At 37.8% G+C, this 23,919-nt stretch overlaps 1 protein-coding gene across 5 annotated transcripts in view; it reads left to right on the forward strand.

The window, feature by feature from the left end:
• LOC124160746 overlaps nucleotides 1–23,919 on the forward strand; it is a 526,295-nt gene that overhangs the window by 441,682 nt on the left and 60,694 nt on the right. For all 5 annotated transcript variants that reach the window (XM_046536753.1, XM_046536748.1, XM_046536750.1 and 2 more), the window contains exon 4: nucleotides 20,799–20,892. In XM_046536753.1, coding sequence (XP_046392709.1) covers nucleotides 20,799–20,892 — 94 coding nt within the window. The remainder of the gene's footprint in view (nucleotides 1–20,798; nucleotides 20,893–23,919) is intronic.

The raw sequence follows: 23,919 nt of genomic DNA on the forward strand, positions 1-23,919 counted from the left end.
GCCGAAACATTGTGGAAATCCATTGAAAGGTCATGGAAATAGACAGTAAAAATTGAATGAAGAAAACTGTTCTTGAGATATTAATTAATGTATTTTGATTATTTATCATGGCTGAAATATTCCCTTCTGATATTTTTTCCATATTTTTCCTTATAATTGCTTCAGATAGGCTTTCGAAAAATTGAAGTGGTTGGGTTTTAAGAGTGCCAGCCGTAATTTCTAGTGTTTTTTATTTTTATTTTTTTTTTATTTTATCCCCAAACCTCCGAATACAGCTCTTATAGGCCATTTTAAATCGGGGTATTCAACAAATTCAACAATGAAACGTATACGAACAACCATGCCCTGGATCCGTGAAACTTACCGAGGCGGGACTCGAACCCGCGACCTCATGTTTGGCAGGCGAGGACTTTACCCCGCCGCCACCGAGGCCGGTTTTGAGATATTCACATTTTAAATTTTGGTTAAATCTTCGTAATTATTTTTTAACCAATTTCAACACATTAGTATGAAGTCTATACATTGTTTCATTCATTAACGGTAAATTCCTCGCCTGTCAAACTTAAGGTCGCGGGTTCGAGTCCCGACTGGGTTAGTTGCACTTATCCAGAGCATGGGCGTTGTGAATGTCCTTCTTTGTGAATTGCATATTCCACGTTGTAAAGGCCGTAAATATACTGTTTACGGTGAGATAAAATTATATATTTAAATGTTAAATCGCAGAATAAGTTTAATCCTAGCTAAACTGGTATGGCTCCTGTATTTTTTTGCCAATCCATTTTGGCCAAAAATTGTAGTTGCCACTCTTTTTAACCCGGCCCCTTCAATTGATCGAGCAATTTTTAGAGGTGTCTGGTCATAAGATTTCGTTGATATTAGAGGCTTCATGCTTGGATGGCAGGGCCTTTTCACCGAGAATTTTTATTATTATCTAAATGTAAACGTTCTTATTTCTTCAATATATTGGAGCTATAATAAGGTATATTTTTTTGCAGAAAGGTTTCTCGGGGTTTTCACCGGGTAACTTGCTCCATATCGCCCGACGTTTTGAAAAGCGATTTGCTCTTCACCGGACAAATTTGAGAGACGGCATTCAGAAGATCCCGTGAGGATGAAGAGCAAGTCCCTTTTTGAAACGTCGGAAGATATGGAGCTAGTTACCCGGTTGAAACTCCGAGAAACCTTTCTGCACTTGATACGCCCAGAGAGTATAGGATATTTTTTTATGCAATCCCCTTCGATTATTTCTTAGTCTTGGGCTAAATATTTCCTCTGCTCATTTTTTCGATTACAGAATGGGATGAGATTTAATTTCGACTTGCGAGCTTTATTGTCTAGACGCAATAAAACAAGAGCAATATGTGCGAAGGCTCTTAACTCGCGCGGTAATGAGGAAAAAGAAATTTTTACATTATCTTGGAGATTGCTTCCTCTTCAGATATCCTCTCCGGGACTACTACGCAGTATAAACGGCTCAGTGGTTTCATTGTCACTTGAGTTTACCTTGGTGACATTTACAAGGTTATTTTTTTATTTGTATATTTATTTAGCACCAATAACAGCACTAAGGCTTTTACAATAGGTTGTATAAAAATATTAAATTATTTAATACTATATTATTCTTGATGATAGAAAACAATATTATTCGAAACAATGGCTTCGCTCGAAAATTAAAACTTATTCCTTGACCAATATTTACTAAGGCACGCATTAATCATTTTGGTTAGGTTTTAAGTCATCCAATGCATTCCACGCCTTTAGAAAAAAGATCATCATACATGAGTCCGCTGCCCTTTCAGTATTTTACTCAAAATGTTTCCTCCGTTGAGCTCTTTCAGAAGTTATTGATATGTGGTAAGTTTAGTTTGGGTAACGCTTTTCTTCTTTGGGTGATTTTCGCTTGTTTTACTGCCATTGTTATGTGATTTATGTTTGAATTTGAATTATATAGAAAAGACGAAGAAAAGGCGACCGATTCGCCTAAACCTGCCTGCTGCGGGCGTACGGAGATCGTTACACAGGTATTATGCGAATAGGAGCCGCTAGAGACTCGGAGGCTGCACGCAAGGCTTAGATTGCTTGAGAACTTGAAAATGGGCATTTTTAGGAGAGACCCGGAGAACAACATAATTAGAGCCTCACTATATTTCCAGATCCGACAGAAACGATTAATTATAGAGATGACGAATATTTCTCGGGTTTGCAGCCAGGTTAATGCTTTTACACAAGCCGACGTTTCGGGAGACGACTTGTCTCCCATCTTCAAGGTTGTGTTACTTATGGAAGTCCCATTTCACACTGAACTGGATCGACCGTTTACCGAGGACTACAATGCGGCTCAGGTGTCTTGCGATTGGCTGTAGGTCTTTTGAAATTCTTCATGAGAGACAAGTCGTCTCCCGAAACGTCGGCTTGTATAAAAGCATTAACCTGTCTGCAAACCCGAGAAATATTCGTCAGAAGTATTCACCAGGAAAAATTAAAGTCGCTTAATTATAGAGATATTTTGCCGTATGGGAAATGGAGGATAATGGGTATGGATAACTGGTTTTTCCCCCGAACCATGAAGGAGTTTAATAAATGCTAGTCGTAATTTTGCTTGAGCAGTTTCTCTTAATTTGAAAAACGAGTGGTGTCCTAAAACCCCTTGCCACACACCTTTTTAGACGGCTCGCTGGGTAGCATGTTGATGCAGATTCAACCCCTGCTTATGTTATTTTTTCGCGAATTAGCAGTAATGAATTATATGCCCGGGACGTCCTCGTGACACGGCGTCCCAATGCCACGTTCAAGGCCACACGTTATGAATTGGAAGCCACGCCGTGAATGGAAAAACAGGTGTCGACGACATGGGAATGAATCACTTAAGTCACATTAAAAAAATACTCATTTGAATGCGTTAACGACGATAATTGGAGAAAATTGTTTCGGTGCGAAGTGGTGCGTAACGTTTCCAGAATCGTGTCCGTCTTTTGTAAACGAGTCCAAAAAGGTAGTCTATGACGGTAACCGATCCTTTTGAAATGACGTCGAAGGGACGACTCGTTACTTCGCCCGGATAATAAGTACCCTATCCTCTGGCGATTCTATCTGTTCGGAGCGGAGTAGGGGAGTCACAGGCGGTTAAAACCGGAATTCATTGGGTGAAAGAAGCTGACCCGCGCTCCGGACGTGCACAGGGATGGATTCATAGTTTGAATGAGAGGAAAATTGGTGGATGCATGTTATTATTCGGGTGTTGAGGACTCGTGTCGCTTTATCTTACAGAAACGTTTTACACATAACCTCGAAAACCATAGAAACTGATCCAATTCCTTAAGCTCTAACAGTTTTTCATGAATGAGTTTATCTTCCTAAAATTTATTTAATTTACTGTTCACTGCATATTTTTTCCATAAAATTGTAATAAATGTTCAAATGAATAGTTTATCACCATTCAAAATTTTTATACAACTTAATGAAACCATTTCAAAATGAAAAATGTTGTGTTCTATGAATTCGCAACAGTTTTACGAATATTAATTTACCCTTGAATTTTGATAATTAACTCGTTTGAAGCATCTTCCTTTCGGTTATTTCATTTACTACTAATTTTGCTAAGGTACTGGCCTTACTAAGTTTTTCTCCATAGGGCAGTGAAAAAGGAAAAAAACAATCTCCTGTTGAAAATTTTTATTTCCATTGGGGAACTCTGTAGTGAAATTTAAAATATATATAAAGCATGGAAAACAAATGTTTAAGCATTTATCAATCCTTCCATCTTTACATTTTATTTCTTTGAAAAAATTCTCGAATAAGTTGACCTATTACCTACTCGTGTTGCATAGTAATTCAAGCGATCGTATAAACAAGCATCGTGATAAGCAAGTAATACTGTGGACAAACGCAAAGTTTTAATTTTCAATTATCATTAATATGTTCCGCAACATCTCGCCAAACACCGTTGAATACATCTAAACAAGCATCGCTGTCCCTGAACTCGAGCGTTGGATCCTATGAAATTCCTACCCTTCATACTTTTATTTTCCTTTACTCACCCCCGTTTTTTTACCTCTTTTACTGTCCTATTTCATCTATAAGGATCAATTGTGCAGCCTATGTGTCTCTCGGCCATATTTTCATGTGGCCTATGTGGCATTATTATAAATGAAGGGTTTAGAAGCCAAGGGGTACGAGTGATTTTATTTCTAAACAGAGTTAGGTACAGAAATTGATAGAGGAAATACACTAAAGCTTGGTGGCTAAGGGATTCGAGTGAGTGTTTGTTCTGCGCTGACATGGACTAGAAAATCAAGTGCACTGCTAAATATCTAGTTGATCTCATTTGTTTTCTATGCCTAATTTCTGTACTCAATTCTGTTTAGAAAAAGAAATCCCTAGCCCCCTTGGCTCATCACACTCTCAATTATAATTACCAAATTTTGTTTTTTCTTCGATTTTTATTTACCTATACAGTCGGCCATTAATATTCTTGTACAGACGACCAAGGCAGTCTCTACTGCGTCCTTAGCGTTATTTCGCATCCGAGAGTCTGTCTGTCGGTCAAAGACCTTTTCCAGCTGCCTCACAGCGGTAGCTCCGTGCCATAAGTGAGGGCTGCACGTCAATCATGCCGAAGTTTCTATACACGAGGCTTAAGAAGACGCACCACTACAGCTCGATTGGTGTGTTATTCTGAAGTGTTACTTGTATGAAGCTTATGTTTTCATCCTGAAAATTTCAGGGTATGTACAGAAGATTTAAAGTTTACCAGCAACGAAAATATAAAAATTTACCTTAGTAATTTTTTCAGAGTGAAAACCTTTTTCATTTGAGCTACCGGTAAATGTTGACATGGATATTTGACTACAATAGTCCCTGATACTGGCTGACCACAGAGAAAACGTCAAAAAAAAAATTTTAAAGTATTTACAGTAGTGAACTTGATTAGTTTCAACACTGTTTCCAACCTTTGCACACTGAACTGTTAACGGCAAACTTGACTTAATATTCACAATCTATGAGGTATATCATAAATAAATATATTTGTTAATAAATAACATTAAAAAAACCAGGTTGGGCAAAGAACCACAGTACACAAAAAAGATAAAAACACTCACAGTACTAAATTTTCGGTGGCGTATTACCACCTTCCTCAGAGTTAGGTAGGAGAGTAGTTGGTTAGTAGGTAAATAAAGTATACGTATGACGTATGTGAAAGCCGGAAAACTAAATGTATTTGCGTAATTTTGGCGAAGTCAGTGTAGTGGTTTTCTTTTTGCGATGTTGGTACCATGAGATCTTGCCAGTTTCAGACGGTTTTTCGCAAATATCTGTCTTTTTTTATCACCAACTTATACTTTCCCGTACATATTTCGATTCGTCCCAAATTTTGCTTCTAATGAGTGCCATCTACACAATGTCTTGTTGAAAACAGTTTTGCTAGCTCGAAAAACCGTATTTCTCCATTAGAGCCCATGTTAAATCATCCTAATTTTACTATAAAATATCTCAAAAAGGCGCATCGGAATCTCTATTCATTTGTGTCATTGAAAGCGCGTCTTTCAAAAAATTTGTGGAAAAGTTTCATCAAATTCTTGTTACTTTTACCGAAGCATAACTATCTCAAGTCTCCCCCTCCCATTAATCACTGTGACGAGATTGCGTTGAAACACTACAAAGTCGGCCTAAATTCTTGCGTGCTTTCCGTGTAGAAGATTAAACGAAGCATTTCATATCTCCCTTTGTAAGGGCCATTGACCAAGAGAATGATGCATCTCCCGAGTCCAATTAGGCGCAAGGAGATATGAAATGTAAAGAGAGAGAGAGAATGCTGTCGGGGAATCCCAAGAAAGACCGTTTTAAGTGGATAGGAAAAATTCCTCGAGGACTCTGACGAAAAAACTTGCGGCACTGCGGGTCAAAATTCCTTCGCTAAATGTAATGGTCAAAAATGAGCAAGAGGTTTAATCTTATAATGAGAGGTTGAGAAGCGAAGGGGTACAAGTGATTTTTTTCTCAACAGAGTTAGGTTAAGTTGATTGTTAGAAGAAATACGCTAAAACTTGGTTACCAATGGATACGAGTGAGTCTCTGTTCTGTGCTGATATCGAGTGGAAAATCAATTGCATTTCTTAACATTTATTTCATCTCATTTGTTTTCTTTACCTAATTTCTGTACCTAACTCTGTGAAGAAAAAAGAAATCACTTGTGCCCCTTGGCTTCTCATCCACCCATGTATTATTACAGAAAGGTCTCATTCCGTCATTCCGTATATGCTTCGTTCATACTGCTCATACAGTGATGAATGAAGTATCATTTTAAACGTTGCATCACCTGATTCTGACGAAAAATACAACCTCAATCTCAAATTTCATTATTTACCCAATAATTTAACTTAAAAGTTTCGATTTTTTCATGCCGATTACTCGCTCGAAATATATCGACTCAACACATTTTTTTTATTCTTTACTTCAAAAAAAGGTTTAAAAACTCGTTAAATCCACAATATAACCATAGACACGTAACATAAGCAGGCAAAAATATTTAGAATAAAAGCTAAGAATCAAGGTGACCTTTGCAATGACAATTAATAAAGCACAGGTTCACACTGTTCAGAGAGGCAGATTGCACTTGCCTGAACCCGTTTTTTCGCATGGACAGTTGTATGTAGCATTTTCTAGAATTCGCACTTTCCGTGATATTTATGTTTGTGTTAAAGAAACTTATTACCACAACAATATTGTAACCTCTAATGTTGCCTTTAAAGAAGTCATGTAAATTTCGTGCCATTATTCAGTAACAGACGTCATGATTGATCCTATCGATACCAAACTCTCTTGCCTGTATTGTATTCATATGATTTGTACATAGTTTTTCAAGGAAACAAGTATAAAGAAAGTACTTTATGATGCACCTTCTCCTCTATTCAATACCCAATTACACCGTTTCCTTTACAACATTTTTACTTTCAATTCGGCACTCCTTTCAATTTTTTCGTTTCATAGTGTAGTGATTGACCTATGCCATATTGCTGATCATTTTATCTGATCTTTTGCTGTGTTTATAGGTATCTGTGATATTCTTCCGTTTGGTATTTATAATTTTCTCCCCTTTATCGCGACATTGGATTACCTATTTTATCCTATGAATTGAGCTGGTAAATGCGTACCAGTTGCGATGAAAATATTTCCTCGATTTTGACGATTTCAATTCATTCGTCCTCGCGATCGAGGGAAGGTCTTGCAGATAATGGTACGCATGCTAGTGCCGTGAGCCGTAATAATGTGAAAATTGTCTTCAACTGGAGATCCTCCATTTCCATATTCGTGGTTCAATACCTAAGCTGTTCGCACGACTATGACTTTCGGTGACAATCGTGAAACTGGTCTCCGATGATGCGATGATGACCGTTGCTTCGATGATGCGGCATTTGATCGTCGACTCCCCTTTTCCGTGCGTGACATCCCCAGACACTTCAAGGTCGCTGGCCCTCGTGCCCCACAACCTCACGCCTTGAATAATGAAAGCGTTATCGGCGACTCGCCTTTCTCATTAATCAGTTGCCTTCCTTGTTGTGAGCGAACTATTGTCATTCCTGTATCACCTGGGACATCATCATATTCATCGCGCGTTTTTGTCGCGGCATAGTTGTCCTTTTCTCCGAGGCTATTCTCCAGGCATAAGAGGACGCCTCAGTCTCGCTCAATATGATATGTATTTGTCTTTTCACCTGATGAATTTCTTGCCTTTGAAATTTCTCTAAGAGCCCCCGCGCACTAGCAACTTTTACAAAGCAACTATTTAGTTGCTTTGAGGAAGTCCCAATGAATAGTTGCTTTGTGGATGTTCAAATGAAAGACACGAAATTGACTGTGGCCCCGCGCACGGGCAACTTTTTAGTTGCCGCAACTGCCGTGTGTTCCATAGGGACTTCCTCAAAGCAACTAAATAGTTGCTTTGTAAAAGTTGCCAGTGCGCGGGGGCCCTAGGTCGCATTTAATTTAGTCTTAGTTTCTTCATAGTAAGAGAAAATATCATTGTATTATGAGGAATTATTTTATGTTAAATATTTAAAAGAGATCCATGTAACCTAAGTTTACATTTTATCATGTTGTGTTGTAAAACTTACATAATTCGGTTAATAATACCTACCTTGCGACAAGAGTAACTTTAATGCTACATGTGTGTGTATTAACATTAATGCATCATATATCATGAACGTATAAATTATTTATCAATCTTTATGCCAAAAAATAACTTCAATATTTAAAAACATTCAGCGTTTATGGATAACACTCATGTCAACATTTACCGTCACCTCAAATAATAAAGGTTTTCCCCCGCCCCATGGTGAAATTTGTCAGGTAAAATTTTTATATCTGAGATACAGGAAAAGTTTGACAGGTCTTCTGAATTTACCCTGAAAATGAGGATGTAAACCTAAGAAATAATTCACAAAAACATGGCACAACTTGGCCTCTTGATAGACGAATGAACTGTCGATCAATCACAGCTAATACTACTCATCAATCATGAAATCGATTTAAATTCACGTTAAGTAGCTATTAAGACTACCGATAGGCATCGCTATCTTCCTTGATTTGGAATAGAACTAAGATTAAGTGCAGATGTGCCAAACGAATGGCGATGCCTGATCTAATGTTCATATCGTTTTTTATTTCTTCTGGGTCATCTTAATATTTCTTCAGCTCTCTCTCCTTTGTTGATTTTCTTGATTTAAATATTTTCGTGTTGTGCATCATTCCAACTCTTACAATATTTTCCACTTTATTTTAAATATTATCCGCACCTTACCACATTAATGGGTGTCTTTGAGTCCCAGGTAATATAATGATAAATAAATTTATTCCATAGTCATTCGATGACCACTCTTAGTATAGAATGCTTGCGTTCTAATAACTCAATATTTTACTCGATAAACCACAAGGAATTGTAATGCCAGCAAGTTGTATTTATGAGACTGAAAAATTGACTCACAGCATTAAGGGTCGCAATCCCTTTGCTAAAAGTAATGTTCAAGAAAGAGCACGTTGTTTAATTCTGATCATAGGTATTTATTGACATTTTTTCTTCTTCTTTAACCACTTTTAAAAAATTTGTGAGAAGTAATGTTACTTGACTGTTCCTGTTTTTTTTTCTTATTTTATGTGTTACTAATGACATGATAATTTGAACTGTTCCTTTTTAGTCGAAATATTTGTAATTAATGTACACCAATATAAAGGGTTTTTTATTAACCCGTTGAATAAAATATATTATTATATTATTATATTATATATTATATTATGTCTCTGATACGTATTCATGTTCTTCGAATTTCCTTCTTTTTTATTTAGTCCGCTGTGTTCGAAGGACTTAAAAAGTTCATCTTTTTACTCTCAAATTAGAATTCCTTTCAAGTTTTTCGTTGATAGTATACGGTTTTGCTTGTGCTACTCTGCAGATATTTTACGCTATTTTTTGTCGTGTTAGTAGGCATCTTTGATATACTTCCGTTTAGTATGAATAATTTTCTCTCCTTTATTTCGACATTGGGCAACCTATATATTCTCATAATTTCCCCAATATGCTCGCTGAGTCGTCAATTAATAGCCACTGAAACTTTCCTCCTTCAAGGCGGTATGAACCACATCACTGATTTCTCATTTTCTTCCTCAACTTTTCCTTTTAAGCTCCTTAAAGAGTTGTGGTAGTCATCCTGTGAGAACTAGTTTGCGCTGAATCTCTGGCTGAGTGGGTCACAACTGGAGGTCATAGGAAAAGTGGAATTGAATAGGGTTTTCGATAGGTGTTCTTTTTACGATGATTTCAGTTTTTATTGCAATGCATAAAATTATCAAATTTGACTCCTGTATGTAATTTTTAACCTACTGTGAAATTCACGCTTCGCTTATTACTCAGATGAAAACAGTTTTATTACTGATTAGTGAAAGTTAAACTAAAAATCGCTAGAAATGAAATTTTCTACATTCCAGCATCATTATTTCCCAAATTATATGTATTTGAATATACAATGTTTTCCTTATCTCGCTAGGGTGGCAATTTTGTGAGTATTTCAGCCTCATGATAATATTACTTGGAAAATTTATGGTGGTCTTTGTTAATCATTGATGATGATGACTACAATGTATCATTGTTTTATAAATACCTACAATAGTGGCACCGTGCCTCTTATAGTTAACAAGTCAAACGTTAGGATACAATTATAAGAATAAAATATCACTGAAAGTGGTGAAAACGTGATTCTACTAACTCCGCTGCGAATTCGTGATGCGAGGATATGCATTGAATTTGTGAGTAGGATTCTTGGTAGAATAATGGTCCAATGTGAAAATAATGACAAGTTTTCTGTATTTTCGTGATAAATAGAAAATTTTATTTGGCTTAGAATCCAGATACTGTAAATGGTGCTTTGTTGCTGGTAGGATAATCGCGTCATAAAGTGCTCTTCCATTTGTATTTACATTTCTCCGAGCCCCGATTTTGCATTTGTTATGAGGCTTGTTTCGGATCATCGATTTGACCAAAGGTTTTCTCATAATTTTTATCTCTAAAAAAAATGACAGCCAAAGCTTTCTTTAATCTTTGAGATTTCTCCGAACGACAATTATCATGTACGCAAGTAACAACGTTGCCATAGAGTTTTATCCATGAGGAAAGGTAAATAGAAACGGACACTGGTCGTGCATTAAGCGAGTAATTTGATTCCAGTTACAATGAAATTATTTCCATAATTTGACGATTTAAGTTCATAAGGTGGTATGCCGGTTCCGTGAGCAATGAAAATCGTTGCATAATATTGAATAACATGTTAAATGATTCAATCTTCTCCGCATTTCTGCCCGGTAAGCAACGATTGATACTTAATCAGATGTATTTATCCAGGGTATACCAAATAAGACGAAAAATATTTCGTCTCATATTAATTATTGGTTTCACTTTTTTTACTTATTTTGAGACCTTTACAACCAATTTCAAGTTAGTATAACTCTTGACTTGCATTCTCTTTTTTACTGGACAAAAGCTCAGTATCAGACAAGACTCATAGAGCACCTAGTTATGAATTATTTCTTACAAAACATCATTTTGATTTATTTTTGTGATCTTATTACATGCATTTTTACCTTTATAACCATTAATTCACTCGATCCAACCAGGATCCAGCTTCAAACAGTCTGTTGTTTCATTTAGTATTCGTGTAACTTAATCACTAATGAAAATAATATGTTGATGTCATATAATATGTTCATTTGATGACTTACTAAAGCTCCTGTCTCTATTTTATAATTCTATTGCTGAAAATTGCTTCATTTCCTCACGCTCAATTTGCATCCTGGTTTTCTGTAAGGAAGCATTTCGTATTTTTCCGGGAAATATTCCAAACACATTGCAAAACTAAATCACGGGCGACGAATTAGATATATTCACGACTTAAATGTCAAATCGACATTTACTTTATATTTTTTACTTTTATGATATATCCGTGAACTTGCCAACTTTCTTAATGGTACATTTTATTTCCCGAAGATACTTTTCTGTGAATCGTAATTTTATTTCCCTTATAATTTTTGTCTTCATTGTTGGCATACTTTCAGTCATAGTTAAGTACTTGTTACAGTACGGAAAATTCTGAACAAATCTTATTAAATGCTTATATAATATACTTGAAGTGCCATGCATCTTAAACGAGTGCTGTGATTTTTTATCGTTATTTCTCATGTGCATATTGCAAACGATAGCCGGGACCTCTATTTTGATGGTTTACTGGAAGTTTTCTGGACATTTATTCGTACACTCTTGCATTGTTTCAGTACTCGAGAATTCGTCTACGTGATTTGGAATGTACTCTCTGAATTTAGTTCTAATGCACGTTTTTTAATGTCCTACATATGTTCCTATTTTAAATGTTCATCTCCGACCATTATATTTTACCCGAACTATGTTCCTCAGTTCCAGAAAATCATTTATCTCAACGTTGAATGTAATCCTCAGTCATCATTTTAAGTTGGTCCGTTGATCTTCTTTATTATCTTTCCTTCGAATTTTGATTGGATTTCTACAAAGTTTTTTTAATATTATATAGGTCTCAACCACATAAGTTACGACTGATCAGGGCTTTGCAAATATTCAGCTTCAAGTGTGTGCAGAGCTATAACATGCACTTCACCTCGTGTTAGTGGCGATTGCAGTATTTTTTCTTGTATGTCCGTTTGGCCTTATTATCAACATCTTTTAACATTCAAACTTGGCTAACCATTTATTGCATAGAGTGCATCTCAAACCATAGAAAATTGCGGATCACTCAGCCAGAAATCTAATCACGCACCCTTGAAGGCCGTTTTACACGGGGCTCGTACTTGCACACTCTGACGTGTGTACCTAGGCGCAGTCAAAATTGCGTCGTGTAAAGCGGTGAATTGCTAGAACACATGCGTGAGAATGCGTGGACGTGAGATGGTAAAATATCCCCTGCTCTAATTTCGTACATGCATTCGCTCAATTCCATGCCATTTTAGAAATTAATGCAGTTCTAACCTACGCAATTCCGTGCCCAGTGTAAAACGGCCTTAACAACAGCTTAAACACCTCTTTTGAGCTGAAACCTTTCATCGGTGGCTTGCCGAGGCTAATTCATATGACATTAAGTAATAATAATTATAATTTATTGCTTCCTAATATAATTACATTTGTACACTACATAAAAACATTAATTGTGAAAAAAATGGGAGCTTTAGGTGGCCTCCAAGGAAAAACTGTGCTGAGACCACCTTCACAAATGTAAATAGTTTAAAGGACAAATTTTAATTGCTTACTTTCCATTCTACTCTCACTCGTGAAACTCATCTCTTTCATCTCATTCATTGAAAACTCATTAAAATAATTCTACTGACCACCGTTATTATTGGTTTAGACTATCACGGTGCCCTAGGTGAGGAACAGAATATCATTACAGCCGCGCTATATATCCAGGTCCAGCAGAAGCGATAAAATATATGAGCCATTTTGACAAACGGTTTGAAATTGTGATTTATTTTTCCCCCGAAATGAAATGGACTCTAACAAATACTTGGTCGGAATTGGTCAAATCTCCCACATCGAGGAACTATTTTTTAATGTATATACTGTGGAACAGTGGCGTAACTATGGGGGGGAGATAGATAAGGGGATATATCCCCCCTCCAAAGCCTCAGAGCAATTTAAAAATTATTTTAAACTATCATCTAGTTTTGCCATGTAATAATTGCATCTGCTGAAAGTTGAATCTTTGGTGCCAAAATGATGTAAAATGTATTTCCAGGCGTGTTATTTTTCAAAAATTTTCCCGGACCCAGTTGGCGAAGGGTTGCCACCCTAGGCCATCCCATCCCCCACCCCCCAGAGCCTATTCCTAGCTACGCTACTGCTCTGGTACAAATTTATGGTAGTCATCCTTACACCTACCGCCTCACGACGAGGCGGGATAAAACGTTCATTTATAATAAAGGTACACCAATTATTTAGAACTTTGAACACTGCCTGGCGTATGTAAAGTTATCGGAATATAATCCACAACTTCTTTCGAGGAGAAGATGGAAGCAGCGGAAAAGTACGCCACCTTTCGTTCACTCTTGTAGACCTTTGTCGAGATGGAGGGAGAAGGAGTTCCAAAGCAAATACAGTTAAGATCAACACTGGCTTCTACGACGTTTTCATAAGCTCTTGCGTGTAAGCACGGCGAGTAGGTAATACACAGCAACCAGTAAACATTCTACTAAACACCTCAAATGACATCGCCTTCCTCCTCGTCCCTCTCTTGTTCCATGCTGTTCATATGCCAATCTCACTCATGTGTGCTTCTTCTAACAGCTTCCCAAATGGAGGTCTACGCAAAGTGGCAAGAGGTTGTTTTACCATTCTACATCAGGGGCGGATCAGGTCGATGCGATAGATGCTTAAAATTTTCTCCTTTGCCTCCTCCTGAAGTATTGCAGATTCCTCCTGAAGCACCCTGTATTATATCAACTAGAGCATAAATTTGGGTTCAATACCTACTCATAGCTTACTTCCCTGCGAAATTCGGGTATTTGTGCCTTCAGCGACAAGAGAGGCGATTTTCGTAAGCCCATTTAAAAGACCGATGAATGGCAGCACACAAAAGTCCCCGACTGGACAATCCTTCATTATAAAATTCTTGGTGTTTTCCAAGGGGACTCCATTAAAAGAGGTCCAACAACATGGCGGCTAAGCGTTATATCCGTTGCCGTTACGCGCGCATTTTATTCGGCGGCGCCACTAGGCAGCGGTATCTCATTCAGTGTGATTTTCTCCATTAATCGTTTTGGAAGTGGTCTTTTTTCTGTTAAAAATGGTAATAATGCGTTAAACGTGTGGTTTTTATGATTTATTGGATCGGTTACGAATGACTGCCATGTATATCCTCGTGAAAACTGGATATCGAATACAGGTAGCGCCGCCACGAGTTGCGAATTTTAAGGTATGATTTTAATTCGCGCGGAGTTACAACAATTATAGCGGCGGACTTGAGAATCATCTAATGTAATATTCGTGATCTTTTCCATGAATTTTGCACCCGATGTGGCTTCGTCGAAGCGCCACGTCTTACGGTCTCGCTCGATCGGTAAGTGTGGCTACACTTCCCGTGCGCATCACCCGGCTCGCGCTAATTGCCCTCGCGGCTTCCCTGCCAATCACGATCAATCACGGAGCACTCTATCGCAGTCACGATCATCTTTTGCGGCCTCTTCCTCGCTCGCCCTTAAGTGATTCCGCAAACAAACAAATCGGGCGTCGAGATATCAATGGGGACGGTAATCAGGGTCCGGTGCCTCTGCGTCCGTTAAAAGCATCTAGATCCTCGTAAGGATGAACGCTGAGTACAGTAATAATAAAGTATAATAGCATTTATTCTCTTAAAAAATGCGTCGCTATATTTTGTGCTTCTATGTAAGGACTTAAAAAAGCTGTCGATACTTTATTAGGCTGATTTCAGGGCAATGATTTGTGTAAATGAGAAATCAGTCAAATAATAATAATCTATGTGACTTTTTATTTTTTGAGAAATTCGTCGATATATTTATTGCTGCTACTCAAGGACTTAAATGAGCTAGCGATACCTCAATGGGCTGATTTCAGGACAGTGATATGTGTACATGATATCACATAGAACTGAAATTTACCTGGAATGAACAAATTAAATACATTGAAAATAATAGTGGAAGCCATACTCACCAAAATGCCACAACTTAATATAAATTCGGAATGAACAGGTATCATCTTTATTTTTGTGGCTATCGGAGCTGTTGCTTAGAGTTTTTTCATAAATAGATATAAAGTATAGTCGAAAAGCCTATCTAAAAGTCGACGTTGAATGATTTAGTACCTTTGAAAATGCTCATATATAGTGGTAGGTCTCGAAACTTTGTAGCATGTTTGTGATATGGAAGTCAATGATTGAAAGAAGACCGTGGCCAGAGACCTTTTGTGAGAGAATATTAGGATCATAAGTGGTATTTTAGCTGGTTAAACGATTTGGGAGGTGAACTCTAATCCTGCTATCGGTAATAAATACAATGTATTCTTTGAAACATTGCACGGAGGGGGGGCCAACAAGATCAAACTTTGATGGTTGAGTAGATTATCTCGGAGATCTCTCTTTAGGCAAATTGCAAATAATCTCTGTCCCACTAACTCGAAACGCGGTTTGAAGGGTGTTTACTGAATTACATGCAATGGAAAAGAACGCAAAGTCGTGAAATATTTACCTTCCTATAATTTTTCTGTCGGGTTTCATACTTTGTACCAAATAATTCCGTATATTATGATGGCTCTTCCTTAGGTTTTTAAGTCACTTCTCTTCCACTGCACTCTCCTATCGTCGTTAAGATGCTCATCCCGATAAACAGTATCTATATTTTCAATACGATCATCACGTATTCGCGTATTTCAATCGTATTCTCGCGTTAGATCCGGATTACCAGAGCATAATTCCAAGGTGAGGGTTATATTTCTGGCTCCCATTGAGTTTTTAGGTCACTCGATTGGGCTAATCAATCAAATTTTTCGGCCATTACATAAGATGTACTTTTCTCAATGAACTAAAATCAGTGATCAAGCTAGTCTCTTCTTGCCGCGCGAGGGATTCGTTGAAGGCAGGGTGAAACTAATGCGGAGACTCCCATTAAAGCCAATAAGCATGCACCTGAAATTGAAATATGCGAATGAAATACGTAAAGGATGCAGAAGATGTCCACTTCTATGTTTTCTCGCACTTAAACCATTAAAGTGAACATATGATACAAACTTCACGAATTTTATTCACATCAATTTGTTCCACAAGATTTCGCCCAAACACCGTTGATTACATTAGAAAAATACGCATGATTTTATTTATTTATTTATGTATTTAATTTCGACTTCCCCGTAAACATTAAATAGAGGCCTTTACAACGAAGGATTAACAAAGCACGATACAGACATCCATGCCCTGGATGGGGACTACCTACCCAGGTGGGATTCGAACCCGCGACCCACAGTTTGACTTTACCCCACCGCCACCGAGGCCGGAAAACGAATTGAATGCATTACTTCATAAATTCAGCGTAATCCGAATATTATAACCTGAGAAAATAATTTCAAAGTCGGATGATTTCCCGCGCATTTCAAGGGAGTGGAAATGTCTCAAAGCGCGCAATTTCTAGGTCTCACAAAGGGAGGATGTATTTGCATTCTATTGTCATTGAATTGAATGCTGTCTTTCTGGCTTGATTTCATCCCGCATTATACAAAGTTGTGTGATAACGACAGAAAAACTTGATCATCAGGTGGAGTGATTGCTTGCATCGGATTTCCACCGAAAATTATCGCTCCCATTGAAAACTTTTCTGGGAACGGAATCAAAAGAGATCCTACGGCGCCATCGACTTGTTGTTTGCCCACATAGCCTCGTGCCCTGTGTGTTGTTGACGCAACGGATTACGTCTCCTTGCTCTTAACCTTCAAGGCCTGCTTTCTTCGCGGCCGTTAGCGTGCCTGAGAGGGCTTTCGCACAGGCTTCCGTCTCGGTTGTGTGATGATAACGCGATCCCGGGAACATCTTTTTACATTGTGACTGTCGGTACCATATATTCGGCTAATGGAACCCTGCCTGGATCTCCGTGAAGGGGCTGAAACGACTACTGCCGTGGTTTCTAATGGTAACTGCGCTTTGAGAATATTTTGGTGATCATTGTTGATTATGTTAACCCGTAGTGACCAGCTTTTCTAGATTTATGGACCATTATGATTGGCATTTTTTTAATTCGTCAATATTCTCACAGTTCTGTTTTTCTCACAAAGGTTTTTGACAGGGTGATTTTTACACATCGTGCACTCCGCTACGAATTGCTACTGGGAGTACACATGCAAATGTGTTACTATGGTTTGCGGTTACCCAGTATACTCAGATCGTTTTGATACTGAAATCGGTCGAGCAAAGGAAGCTACATGTCTAGGTTCTAAATCAAAACATATATACTATAATACGGATGGCGCTATTTACACTTGGGATGGATTATATTCTTATACGAAATCAATGTTATAGGACCCACGAAGTATCTGCCCGAAGAAAAGTCATATTTTAAATTACTGTGATAGATATCTGAAGTTGATTTTGGGGATACTGAAGGGGTTTTAGAAAATGGACAGAAAATTCAAATTTTGCTCATCTTCCTCGTAGTTAATTTCAACCCTTTCCGACGCGGGTCAGGTTAAATAAATCATAAGTCAATGTAGAATCTGAGTTTTTCCGGCGTATGCTCTGCAGGAATATTTCTCGGGTTTCCCACCGGGTGTCGTATCGGGTTGTAGTTCCCAACGTTTCCATGTCTAAGTCCGTCATCGTCATCAGGGGTTAAACCCTTTTTATTTTCCTAAAAACTTTTTGTTTTTATTTATTTATTAAAAACTTATATATTTACTATTATATATTTATTAACTATTATATATTTATTAAAAACTTTTTATTTTTAAACCATCATTAACCCCTGATGACGATGACGGACTTAGTCATGGAAACGTTGGGAACTACAACCCGATACGACACCCGGTGGGAAACCCGAGAAATATTCCTGCAATCATAAGTCAAGTCCAGTCCCTATGTGTCTATAGTCCTTAACCCAGTTGCATTTAGAGTATATTCCATCTCCCAACTACTATTTAAATATCTTAAGAAGCTCGAAAATATTATCAAGGATTATCAGTAATCATCGATCAAAAACAGCAGGATCGCAAACAATGATGCTCTGAGAAAAAATCTAATTCATCCTTTTTCTGGGATTTTCACATTCCCTGGTTTTTGTGATAGTGAGGATCGAAGGAGGTTGGATTGATTGATGATACGCGTATCTTCTTGAGTAACTTGAGTTCCAACCCACTGTTTTGCCGAATTCATGGCCTTGAACTTGGAGAAGCTATTTAAGAGTTAAAACGAGAGGGAATGATGTCTTTTTACGCGCCAAAAAAACCTCGAATATCGACAGGTTTTGAAACTACATCCGATGAGAGCATTTAATAATTCAGCCTCATTAGCGAAATTCCTTGAGGTACAAGTTGGGAATGATATCTTTGTTTGAAGATTTTTTTAAATTCAGTCTACATACCTTTCGACGATTCCGTTTAACCGTATGGCATTATTACGTGATTTAATTTACACAGTGCAATTTACTTTTCTTTCTCTCCAAATTTGAGTAGACCTCAAAATATCAATCATAGCAATGAACTACGTCGACATTGCGATATGGTTATAATATTATGTGTACTTAATCGGATTTCTATGACGTTGTGATTGAGTTCCCGACCATCTCAACTCAGTTTCTTCAAGCTCAACCAAGAAGTAACATTTTTTTGCTACTCTTCTAAATGTCACTAGTTACCTCAATTACTTCGAACAGAATTATCCCTCGGTGTTTCTTCGTGTCTCTTGTGTCTAATGCCTATATTCCCATCTACCGTTCACAGAGTTAATGGGACAGGAGTGTTCGTCTTCTATTTGCGACTTATGTCATCTCCCAATGGCATTAGTCATTGAGCATTGTTACGTCCCATAGGTGAAATGATGAATTACCTGCCTGGAAGTGTTTCCGCTTGCTTAACCTTTTTCTGCTCTGGCGCAGAAAAACGAACGAGACAAATGTCTAGCAGACGCTAATTTCCAACCTTATATTCTTCACAAGGTGTCATTCTTTTATTATTTATTTCATTCCCCATCTTCGACTCAGATATGTTGGTTTGGATAATTTCGACTTGGTTCTTTGCCCTGGAGTTTTATGTTAAAGTATTTTAACATTTTTTGCGTTTTGTGTAACCCATAAATTCAAAATGCTTGGATATTGAAAGTATTCAACTCATGGTACGATTCGTCAACCCAATATTTGTAAAAAGTATTGCATGGTTCTATTATGACTTTAATTCATTTTACTCGTAGAAATTTCATACTTTCTTTGCTAATCACTATCTCAAGCCGAGTTTCGTAATTTCAAGCAGTTTTGAACTAAAAGACTCTTTTTTAGTTAGCAACTACAAATTAAAGCGATTGAGGCATAATCTAATGGAAGTTCGACTTATTAAAATAGAGGGTAGTTGCGCTTTTCCACAATTATTTTAGTGCGTACGACGCGTTTCGGCTGACAGAGTCGTCATCTGGTACAAAGCCAATCTTATACCAGAGCCGTCATTTGGTACAAGACTTGTCTTGTAGCAAATGATGGCTCTGTGAGCTGGAACGCGTCACAGGCATTAAAATAACAGTGGAAAAGTGCAACTACCTTTTATTTCAAAACTTCAAATCCATAGTTAAGCTGTTCAAGCTCCACGTTAAGCTGTTCTGTTCTAGGCATTAGTCTATCATAGCCCTATGAACACCAATCTCTTTCTTAACGGACCTGTGGTCCAGAGCCGACGGGAATCCCGACTCCTTCTGAAGTGTCCAGCCTTCGAGGTCACCCGTGTAGTACTTGACTTGATGAGGAGGATTTCCGAAGCTATCGACGTGCCTAAGAAGAGTCACAGTGACTCCGCAAACATCTTGTCAACGTGAACCTCCCCGCGTTCTGCTGTCGAAGGCGCTCGCTTAGTCGATGTTCGGGATGCGATAGTGTTGTCACGGCATGGGCAGTGCTCACTCCATAGACCTCGGCTACGGTCCGTGTCCACGGTGAATGATACCATCCATGAAATATTGAGTTTGACCTTCGACTTTGTTGATCATCTTCGCTCATTAAATGCACCAAGGGATGAGCTTCGCCGTGGGAAAATATTTTACTTAGCCGGGATTCGAACCCGGATCTCCCAATTGCCGGTCAAGCGTGTTATCCAGTTACATCACCGAGCGATTTTCTCAGAGTAAACTTCGGGATGACGGGAAAATAGATTGGTGGTGTAAATCGAAACTTAAAGCTGGTGCGTGAAGGAAGGAATCTCCCGATGGTTTTGGCTGTTAAGCCATTATCTGTTATTATGTACTTGATAATGGCGTAACCGGTCGATGCCGGTTGTACTTTTCAAATTAATTGTGGAAATAACGAAGTGCCTTTCATTGCTAATGGCGTAGCTGGCTAACACGCTTCACCGGCAATTGGGATATCCGGGTTCGAATTCCGGCTAACTCAAATATATTTTCACTACGAACTTCATCCTTTGGTGTATTTATGCTTGGGCGTATCCTTCATCCTTTGGTGTATCCGTGCGCGTGACTGCGTACAAAGTCACTTGTTTCATGCACGCCTTGGCTCATGTTTTGTTCGTCTCTTGTGTTTTCCAGATGCCCCGAGTGAGAGCGTGTACATGATATGCGGCGTTCTCATCGCCATGCTCCTGGTCGCCCTGATCATCGTCCTGCTTGCAGTCACTATCAGGTAAGCAATGTGGTTCATTTGACGTTCTGATTCGTGCAGAGCGATTCGTGAACGAAAAGAGGTTTAAATGAAATGGAGAGGTCATCCCCAGAAGGTCTCATGGGCTTAAGAGGACGCATACCTACTGTTCGACCTATCTTTTTGGTGATTGGTTACGAACTTAAAATTTGTACAGTCACTTTAAAATTCCCAGGATATGTTATATAAATTCAAACGAATCAGACTTGAATTATTACATTACTTACGACTACTACGATTTACTTACGGCTAGTAGTGGAAGTTCGACATGTTGAAATAATCGGTAGTTACATTTTTCCAAAAAATATTTTTTATGCGTACCACACGTTTCGGCTCACAGAGCCATCATCTGGTAGATAACCTGATTGCAGTCACTATTATTTACACAAGGTCTTGTACCTGATGATGGCTCTGCCTGCTGAAACGCGTCGTACGCATTTTCCTTAACGGAAGGTGGATTTTTACTTCTTGATTCGCCGGATATGGCGCCTCTATTTTACCTCTCAACTCCTTGTTTAAAAGTGATGTTCAATGATAAGAGAACGCGTCACTCATACTCGGCCAGTCTTTATCCGCAATGGATCACTCGTTAAAAACTTACGCCGTCAAATTAAAATTTTAATGCTATAAGGAGGAGATCCTTTTAACTTTTTCCGGTATCTTATCATGAAAGTTTTACCTCTATTAATCTCTTATTAAACAATTACTCTCATGTGCTAAATTTCAAATATTAACAGCAATTGCTATAAAATCTTTAAAATTATTGTTAAAAATTATTATTCTGAAACATTAAAGGGGTATTTCATTTAACGGGCAAAAGGCCTTGAAAGAAGATGAAATACAACCGGTTGAAAGGAAGTGATGCGTCCTCTTAAGTTCATGCATTTCCGTATTACAATTTAATTTCAACACACTATTAATTTTTTTATTCCTTTCAAACAAATGATATTTTAAATTTAAATTGTTTTTTCTCACAGTATTTTGCAATGGTATTTTAAGGCTCCTAAGGAGCTGATTTTATTTCGCATCAATAGGAAGTATAACTTTGAGTGGCATTCTTACAACTCATTTTTAAATTAAGATGAATTTCAACGGTAATTGAAATTCAGCCCACTTTACAGTTTCCATGTTGTGCTTAATAAGTGAGAATGGGTTGATGATATTCACTGTTTTATATTCTCTGACATGCATCCTTCTTTGTGTCAAATTATTGCAAGATATACTTGGTAAAATGCGTTATTACTTCCTCCTCTTAAATTGAAAAATAATTCTTGGCTCCTATAAGATTTTAAAAAATAATTCTGGATACCTTCCAATCCGGACTCATGACGTATCACGTGGTATTCGAACTCTGGATGATGAAAGACCCGTTTAGCTACGCTCTCAGAGGTAAAGGTCGAGTCGTTATGTCACAGACACTCTGAGATAGGAATAGTTTGCAGTGAATCATGTGGGTATAATTGCTAGTTAGTTGAGAGATCCGACTGCTTTAACACTGTAGTGTGGAAGTTGGAGACTTAATCCGGGTTGAAATTATAGGGATCGAGCACTTGAAGTCAGCCCTATCCTTCATCAAGTCCCACTCAGACATTATCAGAAGAGTAACTCCTCTCTCTACTAACTTGAAGGCGTTTACCATTATTCTATTTTATAACGTATCTTTCTCATAGTCACGAAAGTTTCTTTAAATTAGTCATTGTTTTAATTGTTAGAATATTTATCGGGAAATAACTATTAACTTATAAATATATTATTTGAACGATTAAATATTTAGTGGAATAATTCTCTGGATTGCAATAATGTAATGGAGAAATGGCTCTTATGAAATACTTATCCCTTAATTGTCTCTCCAAATACTTTAGCCGGCGAGAGTACCGTCTATTTGTTGTATGCCGCCTTGCTGGAAATTTTGCCACCCAACGTTCTGACGCGAATAGACTCTACAACTAAATAACTACCCTTCGATTTCAATTTTAAATGGTAATCCAGGGATAATGAGATCCAAATTCCATCATCTATTGCGTAAGGCTCGTGTTTTTTACATGCCTCTGCCATTCAGTTTCCTAGATTTTTATCGGAATAGATCTTTTCATAATGGTATTTGTCAACAGTCGTTTTTTTTTCAGATTAATCACAGGACTTAATTCGTTCACGTGAGCTTATACACTGGCTTTTTATATGCATTCTAAATTTCATCACAGAGCATAATTTATTCTCCTTGTGATTCTGAATTTCTTTTGTACCAATCGTTTATTCCAAAGAATGTACCAAGTAATGAAATTACATTGTCTCTTCGATTTTTTAAATAAAGTATTTCATTTTTTATTATGTACTAAACGTGTTCCACACCAATTTTCCTCGAATCTGCACAAAAACGCTCTTTTTCATACTTAATGGCTGTGGCTCCTTGTTTATTTTACGAGGATTTGATCTGGATCCCTAGTATGAAATTTTTGTGTAGTGTCTGTATTTTTTTGTTCAATTATCCACTCAGGGGAGAATGAAGTTGGAATTTCTATTGGATTTTTACTCTTACTTCTCCAATAAAATGTTTACTTAAAGCTGATCTTGGTAGCGGCGGGGTGGAGTCCTCGCCTTCCAAACAAGAGGTCGGGGGTTCGAGTCCCGACTGAGTAGGTCACCTTTACCAAGGGCATGTTTGTTCGTTTCAGTGTAATTTTTCAGATTATTGAAAACTCCGATGTAAAAAAGCGAATTTGCGCTGTTTTCGGTGGTATGACAATAAATGCAAAAATAAATAAAAATAATATACGACGTCTATTTTGAGTTGAGGATTCGGACTCCTGAAACGATAGAGTAATTCATTGTATTGTATTCGTGGAATTTGGTGGTTAGGATTTACATCTACATCATATTTACATGGGGCTGCTTATGTCGTGTAAATGTGCGCGTTCCTCACCAAACGTGTGAAATGGCCGTATGTATACCCACGAGAAAAATCATGAGGCTATCACGTGGGGTGCGAATGAAATTCTTCCCTCCGAGAAA

This window comes from Ischnura elegans, chromosome 6 (assembly GCF_921293095.1).
Source record: "Ischnura elegans chromosome 6, ioIscEleg1.1, whole genome shotgun sequence".
Taxonomy (NCBI): domain Eukaryota; kingdom Metazoa; phylum Arthropoda; class Insecta; order Odonata; family Coenagrionidae; genus Ischnura; species Ischnura elegans.